The 23,594-nt window shown below is 49.8% G+C and overlaps 1 protein-coding gene and 2 pseudogenes across 1 annotated transcript; all 3 read left to right on the top strand.

Annotated features, from left to right (window-relative positions):
• The first annotated feature begins 4,858 nt into the window (after positions 1-4,858).
• On the top strand, positions 4,859-5,741 carry LOC147702712 (uncharacterized; annotated as a pseudogene).
• An 8,261-nt stretch (positions 5,742-14,002) lies between these two features.
• Positions 14,003-16,447, top strand: LOC147702711 (protocadherin gamma-C5-like). Its single transcript, XM_086929435.1, has one exon. It carries the CDS (start codon positions 14,003-14,005, stop codon positions 16,445-16,447), a length of 2,445 nt encoding a protein of 814 aa, XP_086785561.1.
• A 3,031-nt stretch (positions 16,448-19,478) lies between these two features.
• LOC147702710 (protocadherin gamma-C5 pseudogene) lies at positions 19,479-21,923 on the top strand (annotated as a pseudogene).
• Positions 21,924-23,594: the final 1,671 nt, after the last annotated feature.

The raw sequence follows: 23,594 nt of genomic DNA, 5'->3' as shown, positions 1-23,594 counted from the left end.
CTGAGCATACCTACTGAGGAGGATTTTTTTTGTTTCTTACCTGTATTAAGGATGTTAGGTTCCATGTTTTTCTCCTAAAGAGTACTTAGACCTTTTGGGTAAGACTAGTCTATCATGCTCTTGTTATTACAATAGGGGGCATTAAACAAAATCTAACCATCACTAGCAGTGCTACTTACTACCTCCACATAGTGCCAGTCCCAGATTTACTATTTGTTTCTGTGTGGCTGTTGCATGAGTCAAAGTGGAGCATACAGGAGTGTCCATTCACCTACTCGCTCTAAAAGTCTTTGTGTCTCCAAAGCTGAGGCAAGTGTAGCCCCAAAAAGGCCTTGCATCACAAAGCACCAAACTCAGGTTAATTTATACAAAGAGGGCAAAATGCAGTGATGGGGCATCGGGGAGGACAGCAAAAATCCCATGGGCTTAAAACAAAGTAAGACGTACTAACCAAGCGTCACTTTGTATCACATCTTAATGCCAAACAATACCAGGCGCACACACAGAGCATGCATAATAACACATTATAATCTTACACATGACGTGTCATTTTGACAAAATTACTCATTTTAAGTACCTTATACTTGGGGGGGCTTTGCGTGGCTGTGTGTGTGGGGGGCTTTGTGTGGCTGTGTGTGGGGGGGCTCTGTGTGGCTGTGTGTGTGGGGGGCTCTGTAGCTGTGTGTGTGGGAGGCTCTGTGTGGGTGTGTGTGTGGGGGGGCTCTCTGTGGGTGTTTGTGTGTGTCATTTGCGAGATAAAGCTAGTGGCATTGTAAATGACAATGCCATTTATTTATGTTAAAAAAACATAAATAAAAGTAATGTCAAGAGCAATGCCAATAGCTCTAACTTTAACAAAGGCAAAACCATTGCATTGTAAATGCTTGTTATAGTTTATTAAGCTTGTTTACCTACGTTCGCATTTACTCATTCATTATCCATGCTTTAAAGAACCGCTGAAGTTATACACATTTATGGGCGCAGGCAGATAAACTGAGACTGAATTTCTATTTCAGGTTCTTAATGTCATAAAGATTCAGTTACTGGCTAGCTTGGAACCAGCGCCGATGTCGTCTTCATGTCCTAAGGCACTGAAGTGGTCAAGTAAATAAAGAATGGTGGGGAGAGGGCTTTGTGGGGAATGTGTATGGTGAGGGCTTGTGTAGTAGTTTTGAATAAAGGTTGTTTATATAAAGGTTGTTTATAATATAATTTAGATTAAGGGACTTGTTACTTACCCAGTGTGTGGTGTTTTAATTCCCATCTCTGCTGTTTCAATGTATTTCCCCCTGAGGACGTTTGAGGTAAAGTGCTTTGCACTGTGGTTACTTTAGACCCACCGTGCCCATAGAAAAGGTATCTTGGGTACTGCACAGTGTACCGTGCGCTCCCATCGTTCCTGCCTGCTGTTAAACCTAAAGATTGGTTCCCCTATTGGACGGCTTTACCCTGCTTCTACCTTGTTCCGTGCAAGGGTCGTTCACCTTGAGACTGGGCCTCTCTACTCTGCCAGCAGCCCCTGGCTGAAAGCACATTAATGGACACAGGTGGTAGTGCGTGGAAAAGTTGCATTTAATTATACGTAATGCCACAATGTCTCTCTTGTGCGTTGCTAGTGGTATCATTTAAATAACTCTGTGCATCTATGTCTATACAGAGCCGTAGTTCTCTTATAGGTTTGCGGGATGTCTCGGTTGTTGCTGTCTGTCTCTGGGCACCCTGTCCAGCCTCGGTTGAACCCTCTTCCTCCTCTCGGCCTTCCTGAATCCTTTCGTCGCCTCTCCTCCGAGGCCTGTGTGTCTCTGCGGGGTGACTTCAGTGGCGCTGCAGGGGAGCTTGTGTGCTTATTGGCACATGTGTACCAGAGAATCACGAGGTACAGAAAATATACAAAGGTCCCGGTGACATCTGACCGAAATACTGAGGCATTCGCTACCCCTCTCAAAGTTGCGCGAGTATTGCTTCTTTTCACCTTTCCAACCTTCTAATCCTCTCATAAATCCCGCTCGGCCTGCCTGGCTTAAAGTGATATCTTTGAAAAGTGCGGGGTCTTGACAAGCGCGCCCTTAGGGCCTGGCCTCCCCGATCCCCGCCACACCCCCCTTAGTCAGTCCAGTAGCCTTGTTGGCTACTGGACTGAAAGTAAGTTCTTCCGGGTCATCTATGACGTACTTCCAGCTGGAGCCCAGTAGTGGGGGGGGGCGGAGCCTAGGGGGCTATTTAGCCCCAGGGTCACAACTGCTAGCCCTCTAGAAGACTAAGTCGATGCCCATGCAGAGCAAGGTGCGAGTGATCACTGCAATAATTCGACCAACTATGACATACGCTTCACCAGTTTGGAGTGGCTGCCGCCCACAGCTACGGAAGGACCTACAAAAACTACAGAGTAAGGCCTTCCGGATTGCAGCAGGTGCTCCCATGTTCACACGGACAGTAGACCTCCACAGAGACCTAGGCATCGAGATGTTGGACGACCATCTCCTCACACTCAACAGGACGTTCTACAATGGACTGGATCAAAAAGAAAACCCACTGATCAGGAAACTTGCAGATATCTCTACAAACCCATTTGACCGCTACCCGCGTCCCATTGAAGCGCTAACCTTGTGAAACTGCAACAGCAACGCAGCATCCAAAAACTCATCACTGCCTGAAGGCAAACGCCGGCAGATACGCAAAACTCACCGCTGCCCTGATGGCATTGTAGCCTCGGCAAGCAACTAAAACCCGCTCACTGCCTGATGGCATAATCGCCGCGGCAGACACCCAAATCTCAACACTAACAGAAGGTTCTAGACGGACAAAGACGAGACTCTCTGAGGAAACATGCTGACAATTCTGCAAACACTACTGACCGCTACCCGCGGCCCATCACTGAGCTGACCATGTGATACAACCTCAACTGTGACAAAGCGTCACACACCAATAAGATAACCTAAACAGCGACTACAAAATTCTAAATGAATATGGAGTAATGAGGCTACTGCCTCGGTATCCAAAAACTCACCACTGTCAGAAGGTATCTTACAGGAGAAGACAAGAATCAGGCCGCTGCTAGCCCTCTCTTTTTCCTGTCCGGACACCCACCTGACCAGGGATATAGTTGGAATCTCGGATCCTGGGCTGCCGTTTCGACCTCAGGACCGCGTGGCGAACTTCCGTCGTGGTCCGCATCGGATCCCTGGTCATTACGTCGGGATTGCGGCGAGGCGGCGGTTTTGCGTTATGGTCTCGGGCTGCTAGGTCGTCGCAGAAGTCGAGGTGAGGTGTGGGGGCTTGCGGAGAGAGGTTGCAGGGTGACCCGTTTCTCCACACCGCGTGCGTTACCCTTCATTCTGTGGGTAGCGTCCATGTAACTTTGTAGTCAGGGTGCTCGCAGAGGGTCTGGGGCTTCCCGAGGGGTTTCGGCTCTTGGCGGTTTGGGCGGGAGACTGGGGTTCGGGGCCCGCGAGGTGCTCTAGTTTAGCGGAGCGCATAAGCTAAGTTCAGTTGCATGGGGAGAAAATTACAGGAGTGCAGAGGCGGGTGGTGAGCCTGATAGAATTGGTATTTATTGTTTGCTGGTGCGTGGTGCGCTAGCATTCGTGCGCGTGTTCGGGATCACGGGTGTGCTCGCGGGGAGGTCTCTTTCCGGGGCAGGCGCGCTTTGCTGATCGACCGCGACCCCTTTTTGCCGTCTGTTCTCGCGGTGCTTGGAGGCAGAGTTGGCCGCGCATCGGGCATTGGCGGTTTTGGTGCAAGCGCGCTTGCAGTGGACATACAGGAATTAATCGGTTCCCCTTTCTGCTTGGCGGTATTGGAGCGAGTGCGCTGGCAGCAGGGATACAGGGGCGTAGTGGTAAAAGCGCCCGGGATTGCGATCGCTTTCAGCGCTCATCATTGAAAAGGTTGGTGCAATTGTACACACAAGGTGGTGGTTGGAAGGGCAGGCAAGCCGGCAGAGTATTTGGGAGGGCTGGAGAGGCAGGTTTCCACTGAATGTGCTAGGCTCAATCAGTAGGACTACATAAATTGGAGTGGGCGGCATTGCAGCGGAGTAAGCAACTGGGCAGAAGCAGCAGTGCAATTCACAAAGGGGTCATAATGCCACCCAAGCGCAACCATAAACGTAAAGAAGGAGAATCAGAAATTGCGCAGCTATTGAAGCTGCTGCTGGCAAAATTGGGCGGGGATGATGAGGATAGTGGAGAGGAACAAGGGGGTGAGGAGCCAGTGTCGGATAGTGAAGAGGTAGCTGAGCCAATCCCTGGGGCACGACCACGGCGAGCCATAGTCCCTCCTAAAGCAGCCTTCCGTCCTCTAGTTAAAAGGCCATGGGTGAATAAGAAGGGGAAGGGGCCTAAGGTTTACAGATGACTCACCCCCACACATATCCCCCAGTAATGCCGGGCCTAGTGCCCCTTCAACACCAGTACCAAGCTTGCTGGATTCGGGGCTTCCAGTGCCACTAGTACACCCAGTTGCAGTTCCTGTGGTTCCCATACCCTCTGTGCCGGCAGCGCCAGTGCCCAATACAGTCCCAGTGGTTCCCATACCGGCTAGTCCTGCAGTGCCTGCGCCCAGCGTCTCACCACAGCCCCAGCAGCCAGTCAGCATACCACCAGCAGATGGGCGGGATGACGTGGACGCGATCTTGGCTGAGATTCGAGGGGCTTTAAAGGCCTTGGCGCCGGCTCCTAATCCCCTGACTCCCATAGTACCAGAGGTGGCCCCATTGGTAGTGCCCATCACACAGGGGGCGGCACAAGCGGGGGTAATTCCTGCCTCCTCTGTTCAGGCTGGGTCTACATTAGAGGGTGATCACGCGGGCACAGCCACCATACTGTCCACGGTAGCCACGCTTTTGGCACAATTGGGCATGCTCAGAGTCAGCGCGACTGTAGCACCATGGGCCCCAGCTACAGGCGCCGGGGAGGTGCTGAATAAACAGGTGGTCCTCTTGGGCAACGCGCCCGAGAAGGTTTTGAGCACACCTCCCCAGGCGGTGGATCAAGCGGCCCCCGTGCAACCAGCGACAGCAGGGTCCTCTGCAGGTAAAGCAGGGGAGGCAGGAGGCAAAGAATTAGATAAGGGGTGTAAACCAATTGGGGGCCATGAGTCTGTGTTATCCAAGCGTGGTAAGTTGGTGGCGCATGTTATGTCGTAAACGAAGGAAAAGATTTGAAAAGGCGAATTTGTGGATATATTCTCCTTAATTAGACCTAGGAGAAGAGAGGTAGAGTCTAAAGAGAAGGATGGCAAGGAAGGCTCTTTTAGTGATAGGAAACCAAGGGTAGAGGAATCCATCACTAATTGGTTGTTTGGTTTTAATGTATTTTCCATTGTGATGTTGGAGAAGAAGCCGGAATTGGCCATCCCCTTGATATGTTATGCCAATAAGATTTTGAAAGCACAAACAATGTATGGAGGGCGGTGCCTGGTTGGATTATGATAGGGACTTTAGATGGGCCAAGGTTGATGATCCTGTCATGGGTTGGGACCAGACAGAAGTAAATGTATGGTTAGAGAGTGTCAACAATAAACCGCCCATGAAACAGCCCTTTCGGACTTCCCAAGGGGGTACTGGGGACAAAAGAGGGACGTGTTGGGCTTTTAACCGGAAGACTTGCACCTGGCCCCAGGGTGCATGTAAGTTCAAACACGCATGTGCATACTGCGGCCACTCCTCCCATTCTGAGTTCAAATGCATTAAGAAATCCAAAGAGAAAGGTAGAGAGCCCAAGCCCCCTCCCCAGCAGTAAGTTACCCACGCCAGTGGATTTGGGGAAGCTGATTTCCAGGCTAAATCAGTACCCTGACAGGAGGGTAGCCAGGACTTTATTTGAGGGGTTCTCTAATGGGTTCCACATTCCAGCGTACGGGGTACCCCCAGTTGACTATTGCAATAATTTGTTGTCAGCACGTAGGCACCCCTCAGTAGTTTCACAAAAGGTAGAGAAAGAGAGGGCGCTGGGGCGGGTGGCTGGACCATCCCCCCCCCCCCCCCCCCCCCCCCCCCATGCCAGGTTTTGTCTGTTCACCTCTGGGAGTGGTCCCTAAGAAGGAGCCTGGCCAATTCAGGATGATTCACAACTTGTCAGTGCCAAAGGGTGCGTCAGTGAATGAGGCTATTGATCCTTCCATGTGATCAGTTACATATTCTTCCTTTGACTCAGCACTCCACGGGCTGCGCGATTTAGGGCCCAAGGCCCTTATGGCTAAGACTGACATTGAATCCGCCTTCAGGCTCTTGCCGGTACACCCTGAGGACTATCATTTGCTAGGTTTTCAGCTGAATTCCCAATTTTATTATGACAGGTGTATGCCAATGAGCTGTGAGGTCTCATGTAAGTACTTTGAGATGTTCAGCTCCATGCTACAGAGGGTCTTTGTCTTCAGAACAGGGCACAAGGACATGGTACACTGCCTAGATGATTTCATGATCATGGGTCCCCCAGCATCAAGTAAGTGTGGTCAAGCCTTGAGCAAGCTAGTTGAGATGTTTGAAGAATTTGGGGTTCTTTTAGCCCCTGGTAAGACAGTGGGGCCACCGACTAGCTTGTCTTTCTTGGGCATTGAGATAGGCACTGTGGAGGGAGAATGTAGGTTGCCATGGGACAAAGTGCAGGCCTTCTCACAAGCAATAGAGGCGGCGCTGGCGGGTCCCAAAGTCACGCTGCACCAGCTACAGGTTTTGGTGGGCCAGTTAAACTTTGCCCTGAGGATCATCCCGATGGGGCGCCCATTTTCGAGATCAATCGCGCGCGCTATGGTAGGCTTGACACCGAAACACCATCTCGTCCGGCTAAAGGCTGAGGTGAGGGAGGATTTGAGGATTTGGCGCAGCTTCCTGAAAAAATTCAATGGTTAGGTGATTTGGCCTGAGCCCGCTATATCTAGCACAGATTTGGGCCTGCTCACTGATTCGGCAGGAAGCATTGGTTTTGGAGCAGTGTTGGGGTCTCTCTGGTGCAGGGGTGACTGGCCAGCATCCTGGCACGAGATGGGCCTGACTAAAAACATAGCCTTTTTGGAGTTATTCCTGATTGTAGTGGCAGTGGAAGTTTGGGCAGAATCCTTTAGAAACAAGTCTGTCATCTTTTGGTCAGATAACATGGCTGTGGTAGAAGCTATTAACAGGCAGGGAGCTACTTGCAAACACGTTTTGAGATTGTTAAAGCATTTAGTCTTGGCTTGTTTAAAGCTCAATCTGCTCTTCAGAGCAGCACATATCCCAGGTGTTGAGAACCTGGCTGCTGATGCTTTGTCTCGCTCCAAGTTACAGGATTTCCGAAGGTATCAACCGTAGGCGGAGAAGCAGATTACTTTTTTCCCGACATCTCTGTGGAGGATTGGAGCCCCGGCCTAGCTGGGCTGGTGGGAGCCTCACTGAGCAAGCGCACTTGGAGGACTAATCACCAACACTTTCAAGCATACAGGACATTTGCTAAGCACACAAGCCAGGCGGCGCTTTTTTTTATCAGGGGCGGTCTGCAAATTCTTGCTAGCTTTGCAGGATATGGGGAGGCCGGCTTCCTATGCAAGGGCACATGTGATGGCAATAGGCTTCTTTGTCAAACTGGCAGGTCAGAGCGACCCCGGCGCAGCTTTCATAGTAAGGAGAGCTCTGTCAGGATGGGCTAGGCTAGAAGGTGTTAAGAAAGATTGGAGGAGGCCCTTAGACTTACAAACCTTAGGGGACATTCTGGGAGTGCTGCGGTCAGTATGCTTATCTTACTATGAGAGCATCTTGTTTGGCGCTGCTTTTACCCTAGCATTTTATGGGGCATTCCAGCTAGGGGAACTAACTGATGGGAACCTCTTAACCAGACCACACTGTTGGGCTCCAGAGGCCGGATACAAACTTGGTCGCCGGGGGCTTGGTGGTGGTTCTGAGAAGATCCAAGACAGACCCTTTAGGCAAGGGGACCACGATCCACTTGTCCCCCGCTCCTGGGGCAGAGATTTGCCCAGTGGCCAGGATAGGGGCATACATGGCGCTGCGGCCGGCAGGGCCTATTCAGGCACTGTTCATACATGAACAAGGTTAATGCCTGTTGCAGTTCCAATTCAGGACAATCTTTAAGCGTGCACTGTTCCATTTGGGCCTGGATACTAGCGGGTATTCCTCACATTCATTCAGGATTGGGGCGACAACGTTGGCGGCAGGCGCCGGCTTAGCAGCCGAAGCGGTCAAAAGCGTAGGGCGCTGGTCATCTGCCTGTTTTAAGCGTTCTGTGCGGCCGGAATTGCTGTGAGACAACGGAATGATGTTTTGGTGTCATGACAATGCTGACGTTTACATTTCTCTTCCTATTATTAGTATGTCCTCAAAGGTGGTGTGGGTGTTGGGACACTCGTTCGTGCGGCGGGCCACAGTGCAACTACGGCAGAAGCGGGTGTCAAAACCACCAGGTTTGAAAGGGACATCGTTCCTATGGTGTGGCATCGGCAGCCTGCAAATTCGGCAGTTGCGGCGGCTAATTAAGGAAACAAGCAAGCACGAGGGACATCAGTCCCCGGGTTTGGTGGTGCTGCACTTGGGCAGTAACGACATGGTGGAATTGGGACGCATGGCAGTCAGAGAAGCCTTACCGACAGAGTTTTCCTGGATAGGAAGAGCTTTTCCTAACGCTCGCATTGCTTGGTCATGTATGATACCTCGCCGAACATAGGGAACTGGAGTTAGAACTCGGGCTCTGAACGTATCGGTGAGGCGCCTCAACAGGGAATTGACCAGGCCGCTTGTGTCACATTCCACATAGACTGATCTCAGGGAACTTGATGTTTCATCATGATGGCATACATTTGTCAGACATTGGCACAGATGTGTGGATCAAAGGGATTTGGTTGTTTGTGCAGAACTTGTTTGCGGGTGGGGAGGGTGAAGGACCTGTGGGCCCTGGTCACCCTGGTGGCGGAAAAGAGGCCACAGAACATTGATTTGCAGGGGGGGGGGTAACGGGAGCCCTGCTTACATACTCCTGAGGCCAGCACTGAGGTGAGAAACTGTAAGCTCTCCACAGGGAGAATGGGGACCCCGGCCGGGGAGGCAAGGGTGCCAGGTCACACGAGCCTCCTTGGCAGCCTGGTGGTAGAGGGGTGGGCCCCTGGATATGACGGACAAGGATCTTGGGCTGGGGGCTCACTGCTCAAGGACGGAGGTGGGTTGTGCCTTGCGTGGTTCTCAGTTTGGAGATGCGAGCTAGAGGGCCCCTTGGTGCTGGAGGAAGTAGTTATTGCATAACCGGTGGCAATGAACAGTTAATATATTTGTACATAATAAAATGCAAAGTTCAGAATTCTGAAATGTGAATTTTAATAATGATCTTGTCATGTTTATGAATGTTTTGGAAGATTAAACATAGCCGTTTTTACCCACATTCTCAGACTGGTTAGTTGTTTGTGGGTTGCAAGGGGTTGGGGCGGGGGACATCATGGGGGGTCCGGGCTCTGTGAAAAGCGCAGGATCTTGACAAGCGCGCCCTTATGGCCCGGCCTCCCGTATCCCTGCCACACCCCCCTTAGTCAGTCCAGTAGCCCGGTTGGCTACTGGACTGAAAGTAAGTCCTTCCGGGTCGTCTATGACGTACTTCCGGCGGGAGCCCAGTAGTAGGGGGCGGAGCCTAGGGGGCTATTTAGCCCCAGGGTCACAACTGCTCGCCCTCTCTTTTTTCCTGTCCGGACACCCACCTGACCAGGGATATAGTTGGAATCTCCCACCCACACGTCCCTGTAATTAATGGTTCTACGGTGAGCTAGAGGGCGTGTGGCGGAAAAGAGGCCACAGAACATTGATTTGCAGGGGGGGTAACGGGAGGCCCACTTACATACTCCCGAGACCAGCACTGAGGGAAGAGACGGTAAGCTCTCCGCAGGGAGAATGGGGACACCGGCTGGGGAGGCAAGGGTGCCAGGTCACACAAACCTCCTTGGCAGCCTGGTGGTAGAGGGGTGGGCCCCTGTATATGACGTACAAGGATCATGGGCTGGGGGCTCACCGCTCAAGGACGCAGGTGGATTGCGCCTTGCGTGGTTCTCAGTGTGCAGATGCGAGCCAGAGGGCCCCTTGGTGCTGGAGGAAGTAGTTATTGCATAACCGGTGGTTATGAACAGTTATATTTGTACATAATAAAATGAAAAGTTCTGAATTCTGAAATGTGAATTTTAATAATGATCTTGTCATGTTTATGAATGTTTTGGAAGATTAAACATGGCCGTTTTTACCCACACTCTCAGACTGGTTAGATGTTTGTGGGTTGCATGAGGTTGAGGCGGGGACATGCTGGGGGGTCCGGGCTCTATAAAAAGGTACATGCTTAAATGTTTCAGTTTTTTATATATATATCATTTTGAATGCACTGAATTTTTGGACTGTTTTATAAACACCTGGGGTGCAATATTTTAATAATTGAGTGTGTGGAAACGCACACTATTTTACATGACGGCTGGTATATTACCATGTGCACACGTGTTATAGCATATTAGCTCCGATGCAGAGGTATATGCTGGCGCTGCCTCACATGGAATACCTCGTAGATTGATAAGAATTTGGGAACGTTCTGGAAACAAAAAAAGCGGGCAGCAGAATGTGCAATCTTGCGCCTGCACTCGGATGCTCTGTTGATGTGTGTATTTGTTGTGTTATAATACACGTTTTCTAAATATGTGCCACTTCAGGGGGCTGGTTGGTACCTACACATTGCTTAATAGAGAAGCGATCACAACAAGTTTACAGCGGGATGTTTGTGTTTAAGTCGTTGCTCTTCGGACCTAGAAAACATGTACGACTAACTCCTGTGTAATCCTGAGGCCAGCAATTGAACCCATCATATTTAGTTCAAATTGTCTGTGTTGCATGTTTTTCTATGAAATGCATCTCGGTGTTAACTAAAGTGGGATTCTCCTGGTGTGTGTTTATTCGATAACGCATTCATGAATAAATGGATGAATGAGGAGGTTATAGAGTGCACGCCTACTCAGCGAGTGTCTCGGCGCCAGAGCTGCGGAAACTAAAAAAAGTGTAATTTCAAAAGTTAAACCGAGTGAGCCCCCCCCCCCCCTCTTACCTGCCACAATGTTTCTGGAGGAGGTGCACGTGCGTGCACACATAGAGCGCCGACGACCACGCATCCCGCCTAATGCGCGTTGACTGGCGGTCACTGCTACAAGCGCTAAGATGGGTGCGGACAGCCTCGGTGCTAGGGTGACAGCTGTAGGGTAATCTGAGGATGCTGCTCCTCAGGGGTTTAACACAGGCCCCGAAGCCCCAAGCTTAAGGGGGCCCCCTCGGCACAGCACTCTGGCTGCAGAGCTCCTGATTGAGACCGGAGGGGGGCCCTCCACGTGCCTTGCAGGGAGGCCCCCTCAAGTTTCGTTACGCCAGTGCTGCTCTTTATGACCCTGGGCCGTGCCTCTTAAAACCACGTGTCTGTCCTTTGTTTCTGTATTAATATTGAAGCAAAAGTGAAATTATTGTAGCAGATTACTGGGTGTCGTTTTGTGCTGGTGATCGCGCGGATCTATGCACCTCAACACCCACCCAACTCTTCAATGTATTATTATATAGGAGCAGACACTATAATGTCGCACCACTTTCGAATATGCCTCTAGACTAGTATCTCAAAAGCCGCCTGACGAACAATTCGCATTGTTCCTCCTCCTCTTGTCCTTTTTGTGAGCTGATATGGCAATCGCGCCCTCGTGTGGCGATAAATGGCGGAGGAATTAAACGTAACATCATAACGTAAACCAGCTGCTTCCCTTCGAAGTAAGCGACACGGATAGTGGTTTTCAATGCAATCGTTTTACTCGTATACTTTTGCAGTTCCTCGCATGTGTAATCCCTTGCTTCCTAAAAGGGCGATCGGATGCAATAGGGATCTGTTGGTTTATTTTGTTTATCGGTTTTAATATTTGAAACAAAGACATCAGAACCATGACTGCTGCAGCCACAACAATTGCCATGTTCCGTGTTTGGCTTTACGTCTGTAACACTACCCGTGCAGTCACTTCTGTTACGGCTCGTGTATGGCTGGATTGAAATGTAGAAATTCATATTAAAGCTTTATGCAAAAAAGCGTGCAAGTGTTTATTAAAGCGCACGATTTGGCAAGGCTACATTTTTAGGAAATGGCTGCGTTTACCTCGTGCCCACGTCCAGCAGCTCCGTGAGCTCTGACTGCCTGCGCTCGGGTCCGCGCTCAGAGCTCTGACTGCAGAGCGCCTTCTATCCGCATTGACTCCGGCTGATGTTGACAGAGGGATCGGGGCGGGTCCTGCCCCGCGCGCAGCACAGCCATTGGTTGTGAATGAGCGGTGTGTATATTGTACACCCAGCCTCTGGCAGATCAGCGAGAGGTCCGCTCTCATCCTCCTTCCCTGTCAGCCTCCGTAAATTCTCACTTTCCTTGCTGCATTCAGAGGCTTGCGTAGCATCCTGCAGGAACGGCGGGAGCTGGCGTTCTGCATCCCGGAAGATACATAGTTATGCGGCGCACTGCAGGGCAGACGTGAATTGAGCCATCGCGGAATCGGAAATGACAGCCCCTCGTGGGAGCTCCTGGTGTTGACAGCTCGCCGTGTGATTTGTTTGGTACTTGAAAAGCCAGAGCACTGTTGCGGATCCGCGGAGAGCAGCTGCTGCGAGAAGCGGGTAATGCCTTTCAGTGAGACAGTGGATCACAGCTTGGGCGGGTAGTGATAGACGCTGCCTGCTGCGCCTGCGCTGTTCCTTTACAGTCTCACAGGCTTGTAGGCAAAGGCGGTTTCCGTGCGGTTTCAGCGCCGGCCGCGGCTCCGATATAAAGACTACTTGTCATCACAGTGTCATTCCCTACACGGAGTGTGTAACGCGCCGTTATTGTCATTTCATTACATTTAAAACGGGATCATTTGGACTTGCTGAATACGAGGAACATTGTGCATAGAAAGAGCGGACCAACTATATTTGATGATGAAGAATCTGCCAGATCAGCATCTTCAAGGGAAGGGGTTTAAATCCCAGATACGTGCAAGACGTCCAAAGTGCAAACGAAATGCACGTTGAGGTGGTTTTACAGTCCTAGATTAAATGCTTATATAATAAAGCATTTGTGCATTGGAATGTGTTTTATCGTGTTGACATTGAGGGCACCCTCTGTGTCTTGGCGTATTTTGCTAATGAATTATTAGTAGCACTTCTCTCGCTGTGATGTGTCAACTGTGCTCTCTAGGGGAAGTTTTTTCTTTACATCCGATGTACAAACGGAAATGTGCTCCACCTCACAGTTAGGGCAACTGTATACGCCGATCCGCAGAAAACCCTGGCGCCGTTTACCCTATTATCACCTGAAAGAAAAATTATCCAGGACAAGTGGAATATTATAAACGACTAAAAACACTGCAGCATTGGCTGCCTTGAGAGCAGAGTTTCCATCAGCTTTAAAACCATGTATAGTTTGTTGACCTTCCGTATGCCACGTCTGGCATTAAGATGGTGCTATTCTTGCATTTCACAGTGTCTCCCGAGAATCTAAAGAGTCATACATAATCGGTATTGTAACTTTCCAATTATTATGAAAGTGTATCGGGATAATTAAGCCTATCCATAAGAAAAATGCGAAATGATGCCAGCCGTGAGCCCGTGCTCTCTTTCATTGCCTTGACATTATAATATTTCCATGGCGTGTAGAGTTTGCAGAAACAACCACACGTCTGCGCTGTTCTGCAGCTTTAAGAGCAGCAATGCTCGCTCTACTGGCTGCAATGAGAGATCTCCAAGCCAATGGGCACCGGAGCTGAGACTGGATCAGGTCTCGGTCTCCTCCTGCGCCCCTCCCATTGGAGCTGTGACTCACAGCCCCCCTCCCTTCCTCCAGACACAGAAAGCAGAGCATCTGAAACAAACCCACCGCTGGCTGTGAGCGCCTTACGGAGGATTGGACTTGCTCGGCAGCCCGGACACAGCCCTCTGTGGTCTGCCTCCTGTCGCCTGCGCCAGGGACCATTTCACACTGATATCTGGAGGGTTAACACAGCAGGGATGAAAGCTGCTCGCTCTGGGCAGGATTGGTGCTGGCGAGCGCTGTACTTCGTCTCCCTCTGTGGCTGGAGCTGCGGGCAGCTTCGGTACTCGGTGCTGGAGGAGGCTGCGCCGGGGACCGTGGTGGGGAACGTGGCCCTGGACATGGGGCTGGAGGCTGCTGCGGTCTCTGAGCGCCGGCTGCGGCTGGGGTCCGAGGCCAGGGGTCGCTATTTCACTCTGAATCTGGAGAGCGGAGACCTGGCCGTGACTGAGAAGATAGACCGGGAGATCCTGTGTGGCGCCAGCCCGCGCTGCCTGCTGTCCGAGGAAGTGGTGATTGAAGCCCCCCTGGAGCTCTTCAGCTTGGAAGTGGAGGTGATGGACGTAAATGACAACTCGCCCAGCTTCCTCGCGTCTGACAGCCTTCTGAGGATTACAGAGCTGCTGGCCACGCCGGGAACTCGCTTTGCACTGGAGGGCGCCAGAGATCCAGACGTCGGTGTAAACTCAGTGAGCCAATACAGACTGAATAAAAACTCCTACTTTTCGCTCAGTGTGAGCAGTCTGAAAGACGGCTCTCTGCTGCCAGAGCTGGTCCTTGAGAGAGCTCTGGACAGAGAGGTCCAGGACACGCACCACTTGGTCCTCACGGCCGAGGATGGAGGCAGCCCTGCCAGGTCCGGGACAGCCCGGATAACTGTCCTAGTCCTGGATGTGAATGACAACGCGCCCGTCTTCAACCAGTCTGTGTACAAAGTGAAAGTGAGAGAGGACGCCCCTGCAAACACAGTTCTGATGCAGCTAAACGCACGTGACGCTGATGAGGGCGTGAACGGGGAAATTGAATATCTGTACGGCGATCGCTCTTCGGAATCTGTTCGTAGCTTATTCTTTTTGGAATCAAGTGCGGGTCTCATTCGATTGGAAGGGCCTTTGGACTTCGAAGAAGCCCGTTTCTACGAGATACACGTGCGCGCCAGAGACAAGGGAGTGCCGGAAATGGAAGGGCGCTGCATTGTCCAGGTGGAAATAGAAGACGTCAACGACAACGCCCCGGAATTAATGGTAACCTCTCTTACAACTTCAGTACCCGAAAATACCCCCGTGGGGACCGCAGTGGGGCTTTTCCAAGTCAGAGACCGGGATTCTGGCCAGAACGGAGAGGTTAAGTTAGAGCTGTTGTCTAACCCCCCATTCCAAATCAAATCATTTAAAAAACATTATTCACTCATCACAGATGGCACACTAGACCGGGAGAACGTTAATCAATATACAATAGAATTGATTGTTACAGATTTGGGGTCGCCTCCCCTATATGCGCGAAAAACAATTATTCTGAATATTTCCGATGTCAATGACAACCCTCCGCGGTTTACACAACCTGCCCTGGATGTCTTTATTACTGAAAACAACAAGCCTGGCGCACTGCTGGGCAAAGTATCCGCTTCTGACGCGGACGAGGGGGCGAATGCCCGCATAACCTACTCCCTTCTCGAAAGCCGCATCGACGGCGCCCCCGTTTCTTCATGTGTGTACATCGGCTCGGGCGACGGACACCTCTATGCCGAGCGGTCCTTTGATTATGAGCTTGTACAGGTGATTGCCTTGACAGTCCTCGCGGAAGATGCCGGGGACCCGAAGCTTAGCTCCAACCTCACCGTCTTCCTTTACATTGAGGATGAAAACGATAACGTGCCCGTGGTCCTGTATCCAGTGGTGTCTGCGGATCAGAGAGCCCCGCAGCCCTTCCCCGCGGGGTACCTGGCCACCAAGGTCACAGCAGTGGACGCAGACTGCGGCCACAACGCATGGATCTCCTATAGCATCGTGCAAAGCACGGACCCCGCTCTCTTTCGGATATCTCCCTATTCGGGAGAAATCCGAGCCGCGAGAGGCTTCCAAGAGGGAGACAATCTCACACAAAAACTCCTCATCCAAGTTCAGGACCACGGAGAGCCGTCGCTGTCCGCCACAGTCACCATCCTGCTGTCACTCGAGGCCGGCGATCAAAGTCCGAGCACCGACGAGTTCTACAGAGCCCCCCGAGACGAATCGGACATGACCTTGTATTTAATCCTAGCTTTAGTTTCCATCAGCGTGCTGGCTCTAGTGACCTTCATCATCTTGGCTGCTAAGTGCATCATGAAGGAGACGCACACGCCCACTTTATGCTGCTGCCCTGAAAAGCCCCAGTCCACTGACTTCTCAAAGTACTCGTGCCCCACGCTCCAGCTGACGTCGGACGGGAACCTGAGATACACAGAGGTGAGTGTCAGACCGGGGGCTGCTCAGCATCAGCCCTACTACCAGACGTGTCTGACCTCCGGTTCGGACATCAGTGGTTTCACCTTTAGGCGACCCTTGGACTTTCCAGAACTGAGGGACCCTGTAAATAAAACGGAAAACTTTGCATCCTTAATCGGCGGGTTACAGGATCCCAGCCAGGTGAGAGAACTAGCTTAGTAACTTGGTTCAAATGTGTGCCAATTTCATAGGCTCCTTTTTTAGGATCTGGAGGATATTATGTGTGTATTAAGCGCCCAATTGATCTGCTCACTATGTAGTAAATTAGTTTTTACTTCCAAAGACTGTCTATGATTATGTGATAGACAGTACGCACCCCAACATCATAGATAGTAGATCTATAGATTTATTGGATCACTGTGTCTTATTGACATAAATGTGGTTTGGACACCAGAACTTCGTGACAATTGTTTTTCGTTTACTTTTAGTTAAACCAAAATAAGAACTCAAGGAAGGTAGTGTGTCTGAGGACGTGAATAGCGCATATCTATCTACCAAGACAATGAAAGCTGTCAGAGGAAGGTTTCAGTCATAGAAATGTTTTTACACCAGAAGTTCTTGTACATTCATTAACAATACCGTGTGGCGTGGCTTTAAGTGGGATGGAAAAACGGGGGTCTGCGGGGTCTCCCATTGGGGCGTGGCCGTTGTAATTAAGGACGTGGCTTAAAACACTTAAGCTAAACATCTGTACTTAACAGTCTGCTGCCCCACTTGCTGCTTCTGTCCATTCATCCATATATATATATATATCACAAGTAACATTACACCTCCAGCAAGCCAGGACTATTGGCTTTGTCATTGGTTGTAAATTGCATAAGATGAAGAAGCAACGCCTTTGACCTCGTTGTATATAATATTGAAAATGCTTCCGTTCTCGTGTGCAGGGTTGTGGCTAAGACTAGAACTATCAAATTTCGAGCTGAAAAAACAGCTCACGACCCAACATCCTTTGATTCAAAACATGAATATGGGCTTGTGTAATGTAACTGGTGCTCATGTTTGCTCTAAGTTTGCGCTATAAAAAACTGAAAATTAGTCTCTTCGAAGTTACATCAAAAGCAGTGATTGGTGGTATTATTGGAGAGTTAAGCTTTTTTTTAGTCCCCTCTCATCTCCCCCCTTTTAGGTAAAAATGGAGAGCGGATAGGGACACGTCTTGGCACGTGCTTTTCAGAAATGCTGGTGCTGGACACCAGCAGGACCCAGCCCACTTAAATTCCTGCTGTTTGGTATCAGCATCCTGTCATAAGGACAGCAGATGGTCGAGGGAGCTCTCTATACCACTGTTGTAGGTGCAGGTCCAGGAGGCCTCATGTTCAGAAAATAAAACTGGCATTGCACCCTCCCCTTTACTGTTCACACAAATATTCTGTATGCAAAACCATGGCTGACCTATAGGGGTCATCTGCTAGATCAGAGCATGCCTACTGTGTTGCTTTATCAGTGTCTTGCGCACTTAGTGTGGCACGTGAGCCACCTGCCATGTCATCAGTAAAGTGAAAGATTCCGTGTAGTGTAGTGTAGTGTGGTGTGAGATGTGACATTAGTTTTTAGGGGTTCCTGGCACTAAGTCGTTTGGCCTGGGGTTGTTTTCAAAGCTTAAGGAAACCTCCGTCACAACAGTACAGGGAGCGCCCTCAGGTGAGGCAAGGGGTTTATTCGCCCACTCTACTGACTCGAGAAGTGGTACACATGCGCCTCCTATAACTGAGACAGAACGATGACGTTTTTATTTAGTAAAGGTTTGAGGACACAATGTGTGCGGGAGCCAGAGGTTCTCTAACTACTACAGCCACGGGGATTGGTTATCTCCGCTGATGAAGAGGAAACTTTTTCCATTCATTCAATGCAACAAGCCTACCTTTGCTCTCCGACTTTCCGGTTCTGGAATGGGAGGGCTGTTGTGTTTATGAAGGACTGTCCTGCATATTATTGGTTTAGAGTTTGTTCAGGAAGATATCCAAGCCATGCTGTTTTATAGACTGTAATAGTATTCCCTTTGGTGCCCACAAACAAGACGAGCATGTACTTTACCTAATGCAGGTATGGTTTCTATATATGTTCGCCCAAAGCTTAAACAGTTTAAGGACACTTTTTCTCCGTCAATCCTTGTTTTGTCTCCTTGCTCTTACAGGAGCTGTTCATGTCAGCCTCGGTTTCATACAACCTTTCATTAGTTACAGTTACAAACGTGTGTGCGCGGGCACAGACGATGCTCTGGCCTTTAGTCCAGTGGTCCATAGCTATAAAGCATGTGGGGGAATTGCGCCCACCTAGATAGAGAGTGCTAAGGGGGAGATATGAATTCAGAAACGGTATTCTGTTTTTTGTTTTTGTTGTACATCAGTTTGAATATTTATGTTGGCAGAGAAGTGGGGGGGGGGGGTCGTCAGGCATTAAAAACGACATCTCAACAGTCTGCAGAAATTACTGGTGGGCGCCAGGCAATTTCTGTCACTATTTTCCTTGCTTTATATCGCCAGATTTCACCACAGAAGTGAGGTCCACGCAGAGCTGGAGGGTGTCCACAACGTCACACTGCAAACAGGTTTTGGTCTCTGGGGTGCACAGCACTACTTACTTGCATTTCATTAGCACTCTGTTTAACTGAGATGGCTTGATTAGGACGAAGGCGCTGATTTTAAAAGCCCTTTCTAGTGTTGGTGTCTTTCGTGGATGAATGCTGTCTCCTTCAATCCTCCTCAGATTTATTTTCATTCTCTCCATATTGATGGAAAAAGCATCTTCTTGGCATGACCAGGTTGTATGTTCTGGTTTTAGGTGCTAAACATGTTCGGAGATGTTACTTTGGCTTTTGTGTATCTCATATGGATTGCAATTGGACTTAGCAACGCAGTTGGCATACACTGTCACCTATGCAAGCGCATCTCTGTGTGTGTCTTTCAATGTGTGTGGGCGTTCCCGCTGCCTAAAGTGGCAGGATGCTAACCAATGGGCTGCGGTGTTGTGATGGGATCGAGGATCGCTCTCCCTCGCCTCACTCCCCCGGATCTGTGATCCTCGCGCTCCCTCCTTCCTTTGGCTTGGAGCATCTGCAGAGCTGCAGCATTTTAGCTGCTGAAAGGAGTGCGCGTGCTCAGCAACCGAGCCGGGTCTTTGTCCCTCTCTGTCACCGGTGAGGAGGGGGCCGGACACCGGAAGTGAACCTCGCGTGGATTTACAGGACATGGAGCCCCGGTGTTCAGCACAGGGATGGGGGTGGCGAATCCTGTGTTTCTTGTGCCTCTGGGGCTGCTGCGCGGGGCAGCTCCGGTACTCGGTGCTGGAGGGGGTAGAGCCGGGGGCTTTCATCGGGAACGTGGCCCTGGACCTGGGGCTGGAGGCGGCCGCGGTGTCTGGGCGCCGGCTGCGGCTGGGATCCGAGAGCAACAGGCAGTATTTCACCATGAAAGCAGAGAACGGAGCCCTGACGGTGAAAGAAAGGATGGACCGAGACAGCCTCTGTGGGGCCAGCCCCCGCTGCATCCTGTCCGAGGAGGTGGTGGTTGAAAACCCCCTGGAGCTCTTCCGGCTGGAGGTGGAGATTCTGGACATAAATGACAATTCCCCCAGCTTCCTCAGCCCTGAGCGCGTCATGGAGATCGGGGAATTGACTGTGACTGGCTCGCAGTTTCCTCTAGAGCGCGCCATTGATTTAGACGTGGGAATCAACTCGGTTGGGGATTACAGGCTGGAAGCAAACCCGTACTTTTCACTCAGTGTGAAGAAAAGGAAGGATGGCAGCGTCCTCCTCGCGCTGGTGCTAGAGAAGGCGCTGGACCGAGAAAGCCAGGACGGGCACCGCCTCCTGCTCACCGCCTTTGATGGCGGGGACCCGCCCAGATCTGGCACCACTGAGATCCATGTCCTTGTTTTAGATAACAACGACAACGCGCCGGTCTTCGACCAGCCTGTCTATAAAGTAAAACTCCGAGAGAATGCCGATGTAAACACCGTGCTCATCACGCTGAACGCAACTGACTCGGATGCGGGCGTTAATGGGGAAATCGAATACTCCTATGGGGATCACACTTCGGATGCAATACAGCGCCTGTTCCTTCTGGAGTCCCTGGCCGGGGTTATTCGAGTGCAAGGGGTTGTGGACTATGAAGTCTCGAGCTCCTATGAGCTCCACGTGAGAGCCAGGGATCGGGGCACACCGAGACTGGAGGGGGCCTGTGTGGTGCAGGTGGAAGTAGAAGACGCCAATGACAATGCCCCGGAAGTACGTCTGACATCCCTGTCAACGTCAGTGCCGGAAAACACTCCCATTGGTACAGCTGTGGGCGTTCTGAGAGTTAAAGACAGGGACTCTGGGAAAAACGGGGAAGTGCATTTAGAAATCTCCAATGTCCCATTTAAAATTAAATCGTTTCACAGCCACTATTCATTGGTCACAGACGGAGTCCTAGACCGCGAATCCACTTCTCAGTACACTATCCAGCTGACTGTCACTGACCTGGGGTCCCCTCCTTTGCACTCACAGAAGACATTTGTCCTGAATGTGTCAGACGTCAATGATAACCCTCCTAGCTTTTCACAGCCATGGTTCCAGGCCTCTGTTCAAGAGAACAACAGCCCGGGCTCTTTGCTGTGTTCTGTGTCCGCTTCTGATCCAGATGAAGGTGAAAATTCACTCCTTACCTTCTCCATACTGGAAAGAGAGGTCGATGGCTCGCCAGTTTCTTCCTTTATTTACATCAACCCGCAGAATGGAAGCCTCTACGCCCAGCGCGCTTTTGACTATGAACGCGTTCAAGTTGTCCAGATTACAGTCCTTGCTGAAGACGCTGGCTCACCGAAGCTCAGCTCAAATGTGACTGTTTCTTTATTCATTTTGGATCAAAACGACAATAGCCCAGTGGTCCTGTACCCAGCACCCTCCAGGGATCTCACCATAGAGTTAAAGATCCCGCTTTCATGTCCATTGGGCCACTTGGTTACCAAAGTAACCGCAGTAGATGCAGACTCTGGACACAACGCGTGGCTCACATATTCAATTGTACACTGCATAGACCCTTCTCTTTTACGAATATCTCCTTACACAGGAGAATTAAGAGCCGCCAGGGCCTTTCATGAAAAGGACAACCTCACACAGACTCTCCTCGTGGAAATCAGAGACAACGGAGAGCCGTCCCTGTCCTCTACTGTCACCTTCCTTCTTTCGCCTCAGGACAATGTCATTGGGCAAGGTCGTAAAGCTCCGGATTTCCATAAAACCCTAGAAGACAAATCTGACATGACCCTGTATTTCATTATCTCTCTAGTGGCCATCAGTGTGGTTGTGCTAGCCACTTTTATTCTTCTGTCTGCCAAGTGTATCATGAAGGAAAAACACAGCACAGCCATCTGCTGTTTTCCTGATGGACCGGAACCTATGGATTTCCCCAATCTGCCGCATGCAAACCTTCAGCTGAGTGCAGATGGGACCCTGAGGTGCATGCAGGTTAGCCTAAGGTCAATGGACCCCCAGAACCAGCGCTACATGACCTATTTATCTCCTGTCACAGACAGGGGGGACTTCACCTTCACCAGGCCCTTAAACTTTCCCGAGCTCAGGGACCTAGTGAATGAAGCTGACCCGTTTCTGTCCAGTTCCAATGAGCTGACCGGAGCTAACCAGGTGAGTTAGGATTATGGTTCTCATTTAATGTCTAAACAGATCGCTTAATATTTCATCCTGATAATCGGCAATATATGTTTGATGTCACTTTAAGGAATGGTGCCTGTGCAGGATTGGCATGGCCATGCCGCTTTGGAGCCATGTTGCGTAGAACTGACACTTATATGGTAGAAATTGCGATTCTCCTTGGGATTTTAATTGACTTTTCAGCCCTAAGTAGAGGTGAGTGGTCCAGTAGTGTCTTAATTTCACTATAAACCTGTCTCCAAGCTGCTTAAAACTTTACAGCTGGACAAAAGGTACTTCCACGTTGGCATAGTGTAAATGGAGTGCAAGGTTGGTGAATTGTCACTGGTTTAATTGTCTCTAAAACGTCATTTATATCTTTAGAAAATGGTGGGCCAATTAATATTAACAGATACCCAGGCATGTGCTGCGCTCTACTTATTCAAAATCATTACGTTACCAATTACTAGTTACTAATTGGCATATTGTACACGAGAGACTTTGAAAGCAATTAAAAAAACTTTGTGGATGCTGTCACAGACGGCATAAGAAGCTTGAACTCAATGGTTATAAAAAGGCGTGTCCACTTCATCCTCTTAGCTGGGCAGAAAGCAGGTGGACAGAACATAAGCCGGTCATAACGGTACCTTTATACATCTCTAAATAGTAATAGTTCTGGTGAGCATTGCAGGGTGACTAAAGAGTTATACAGAAGGATCATTAGATGGTGCTAAACAGAGATCGAAATGTTTAAAAGAAGTATGGGAGCTGTCACCCCGGAGCATATAACATACCTACCTGTGTTTTTCTTCAAATATATGTGTCTTAAATTGTTCTAGCAATAACATAATTGAAAGTCGGTTGCTTCTAAAGTTGATTTTCCATCTTCTCTTCCCTGAATTATACTGATGATATAAATGTACGAGGGATATGTCTCCCTATTGTCAACCCCATACTCCTTCATTGATAGCTTGAAACTGTTACCAGTCACTTTGGTCTGGGAGCATCTGTGGCAGAAAGGGGCATGTAGGGCTGTCTTGTAGCCAGACATACATATTTACAGCCCTTTTTGTGTGGTACCACCATAGGCTGGTGGCTTTTGCTCTCCACAGTTTCATTAAGATATAAGTTGCATTATTTTAGGTAGTTGTGTTGTATTTTTTGTAAGCAGGTGTATATACCCCACAATCCAGCTGAACTCTCCCTACCAATGAGTTTGTTTGTCTACCAAACAGTAATTTAATCATTGGTTTAAAGCATTTTGGTTCTTTGGAATTTGACCGAAATGTGTCTAACCATCTGTTTTCAATAAAAGCTAATATACTGTTGCCACTGATTTACATGTTGGTTAAGAAATGTCATATATACCAACAATGGTGTACAGTCACGTACATCCATGTTAACAACGATGTCTGCTCATATGTTATGGTCAAAAGTCATGGATATTAACTCAACTCCAAGTCTCAAACCTGGAATAAAACACGAATATTCATTGCATGTGTATGTAAGACGATCCATGGTGTCTGTGCCTTTAAGAAGGCGTAACTTCTGGTCGAAGGGGAAGGAAGCTTTAACCAATGAGCTGCCCTGCTCGCACTAGATCCCAGACCGCCCATCTTTCCTATTCCTCTGTTTGAGGCTTAGACTTACCATACTCCCTCCTCCTCCTGCTTA

This window comes from Lissotriton vulgaris, chromosome 7, assembly GCF_964263255.1.
Source record: "Lissotriton vulgaris chromosome 7, aLisVul1.2, whole genome shotgun sequence".
Lineage (NCBI taxonomy): Eukaryota > Metazoa > Chordata > Amphibia > Caudata > Salamandridae > Lissotriton > Lissotriton vulgaris.
The sequence above is the reverse complement of the archived record's forward strand: the minus strand, read 5'-3'. Positions and strand labels throughout refer to the sequence as shown.

Bases quoted from the DNA above. Each gene is read 5' to 3' on its own strand.
- LOC147702711 (XM_086929435.1), top strand. From the start codon at position 14,003: ATGAAAGCTGCTCGCTCTGGGCAGGATTGGTGCTGGCGAGCGCTGTAC.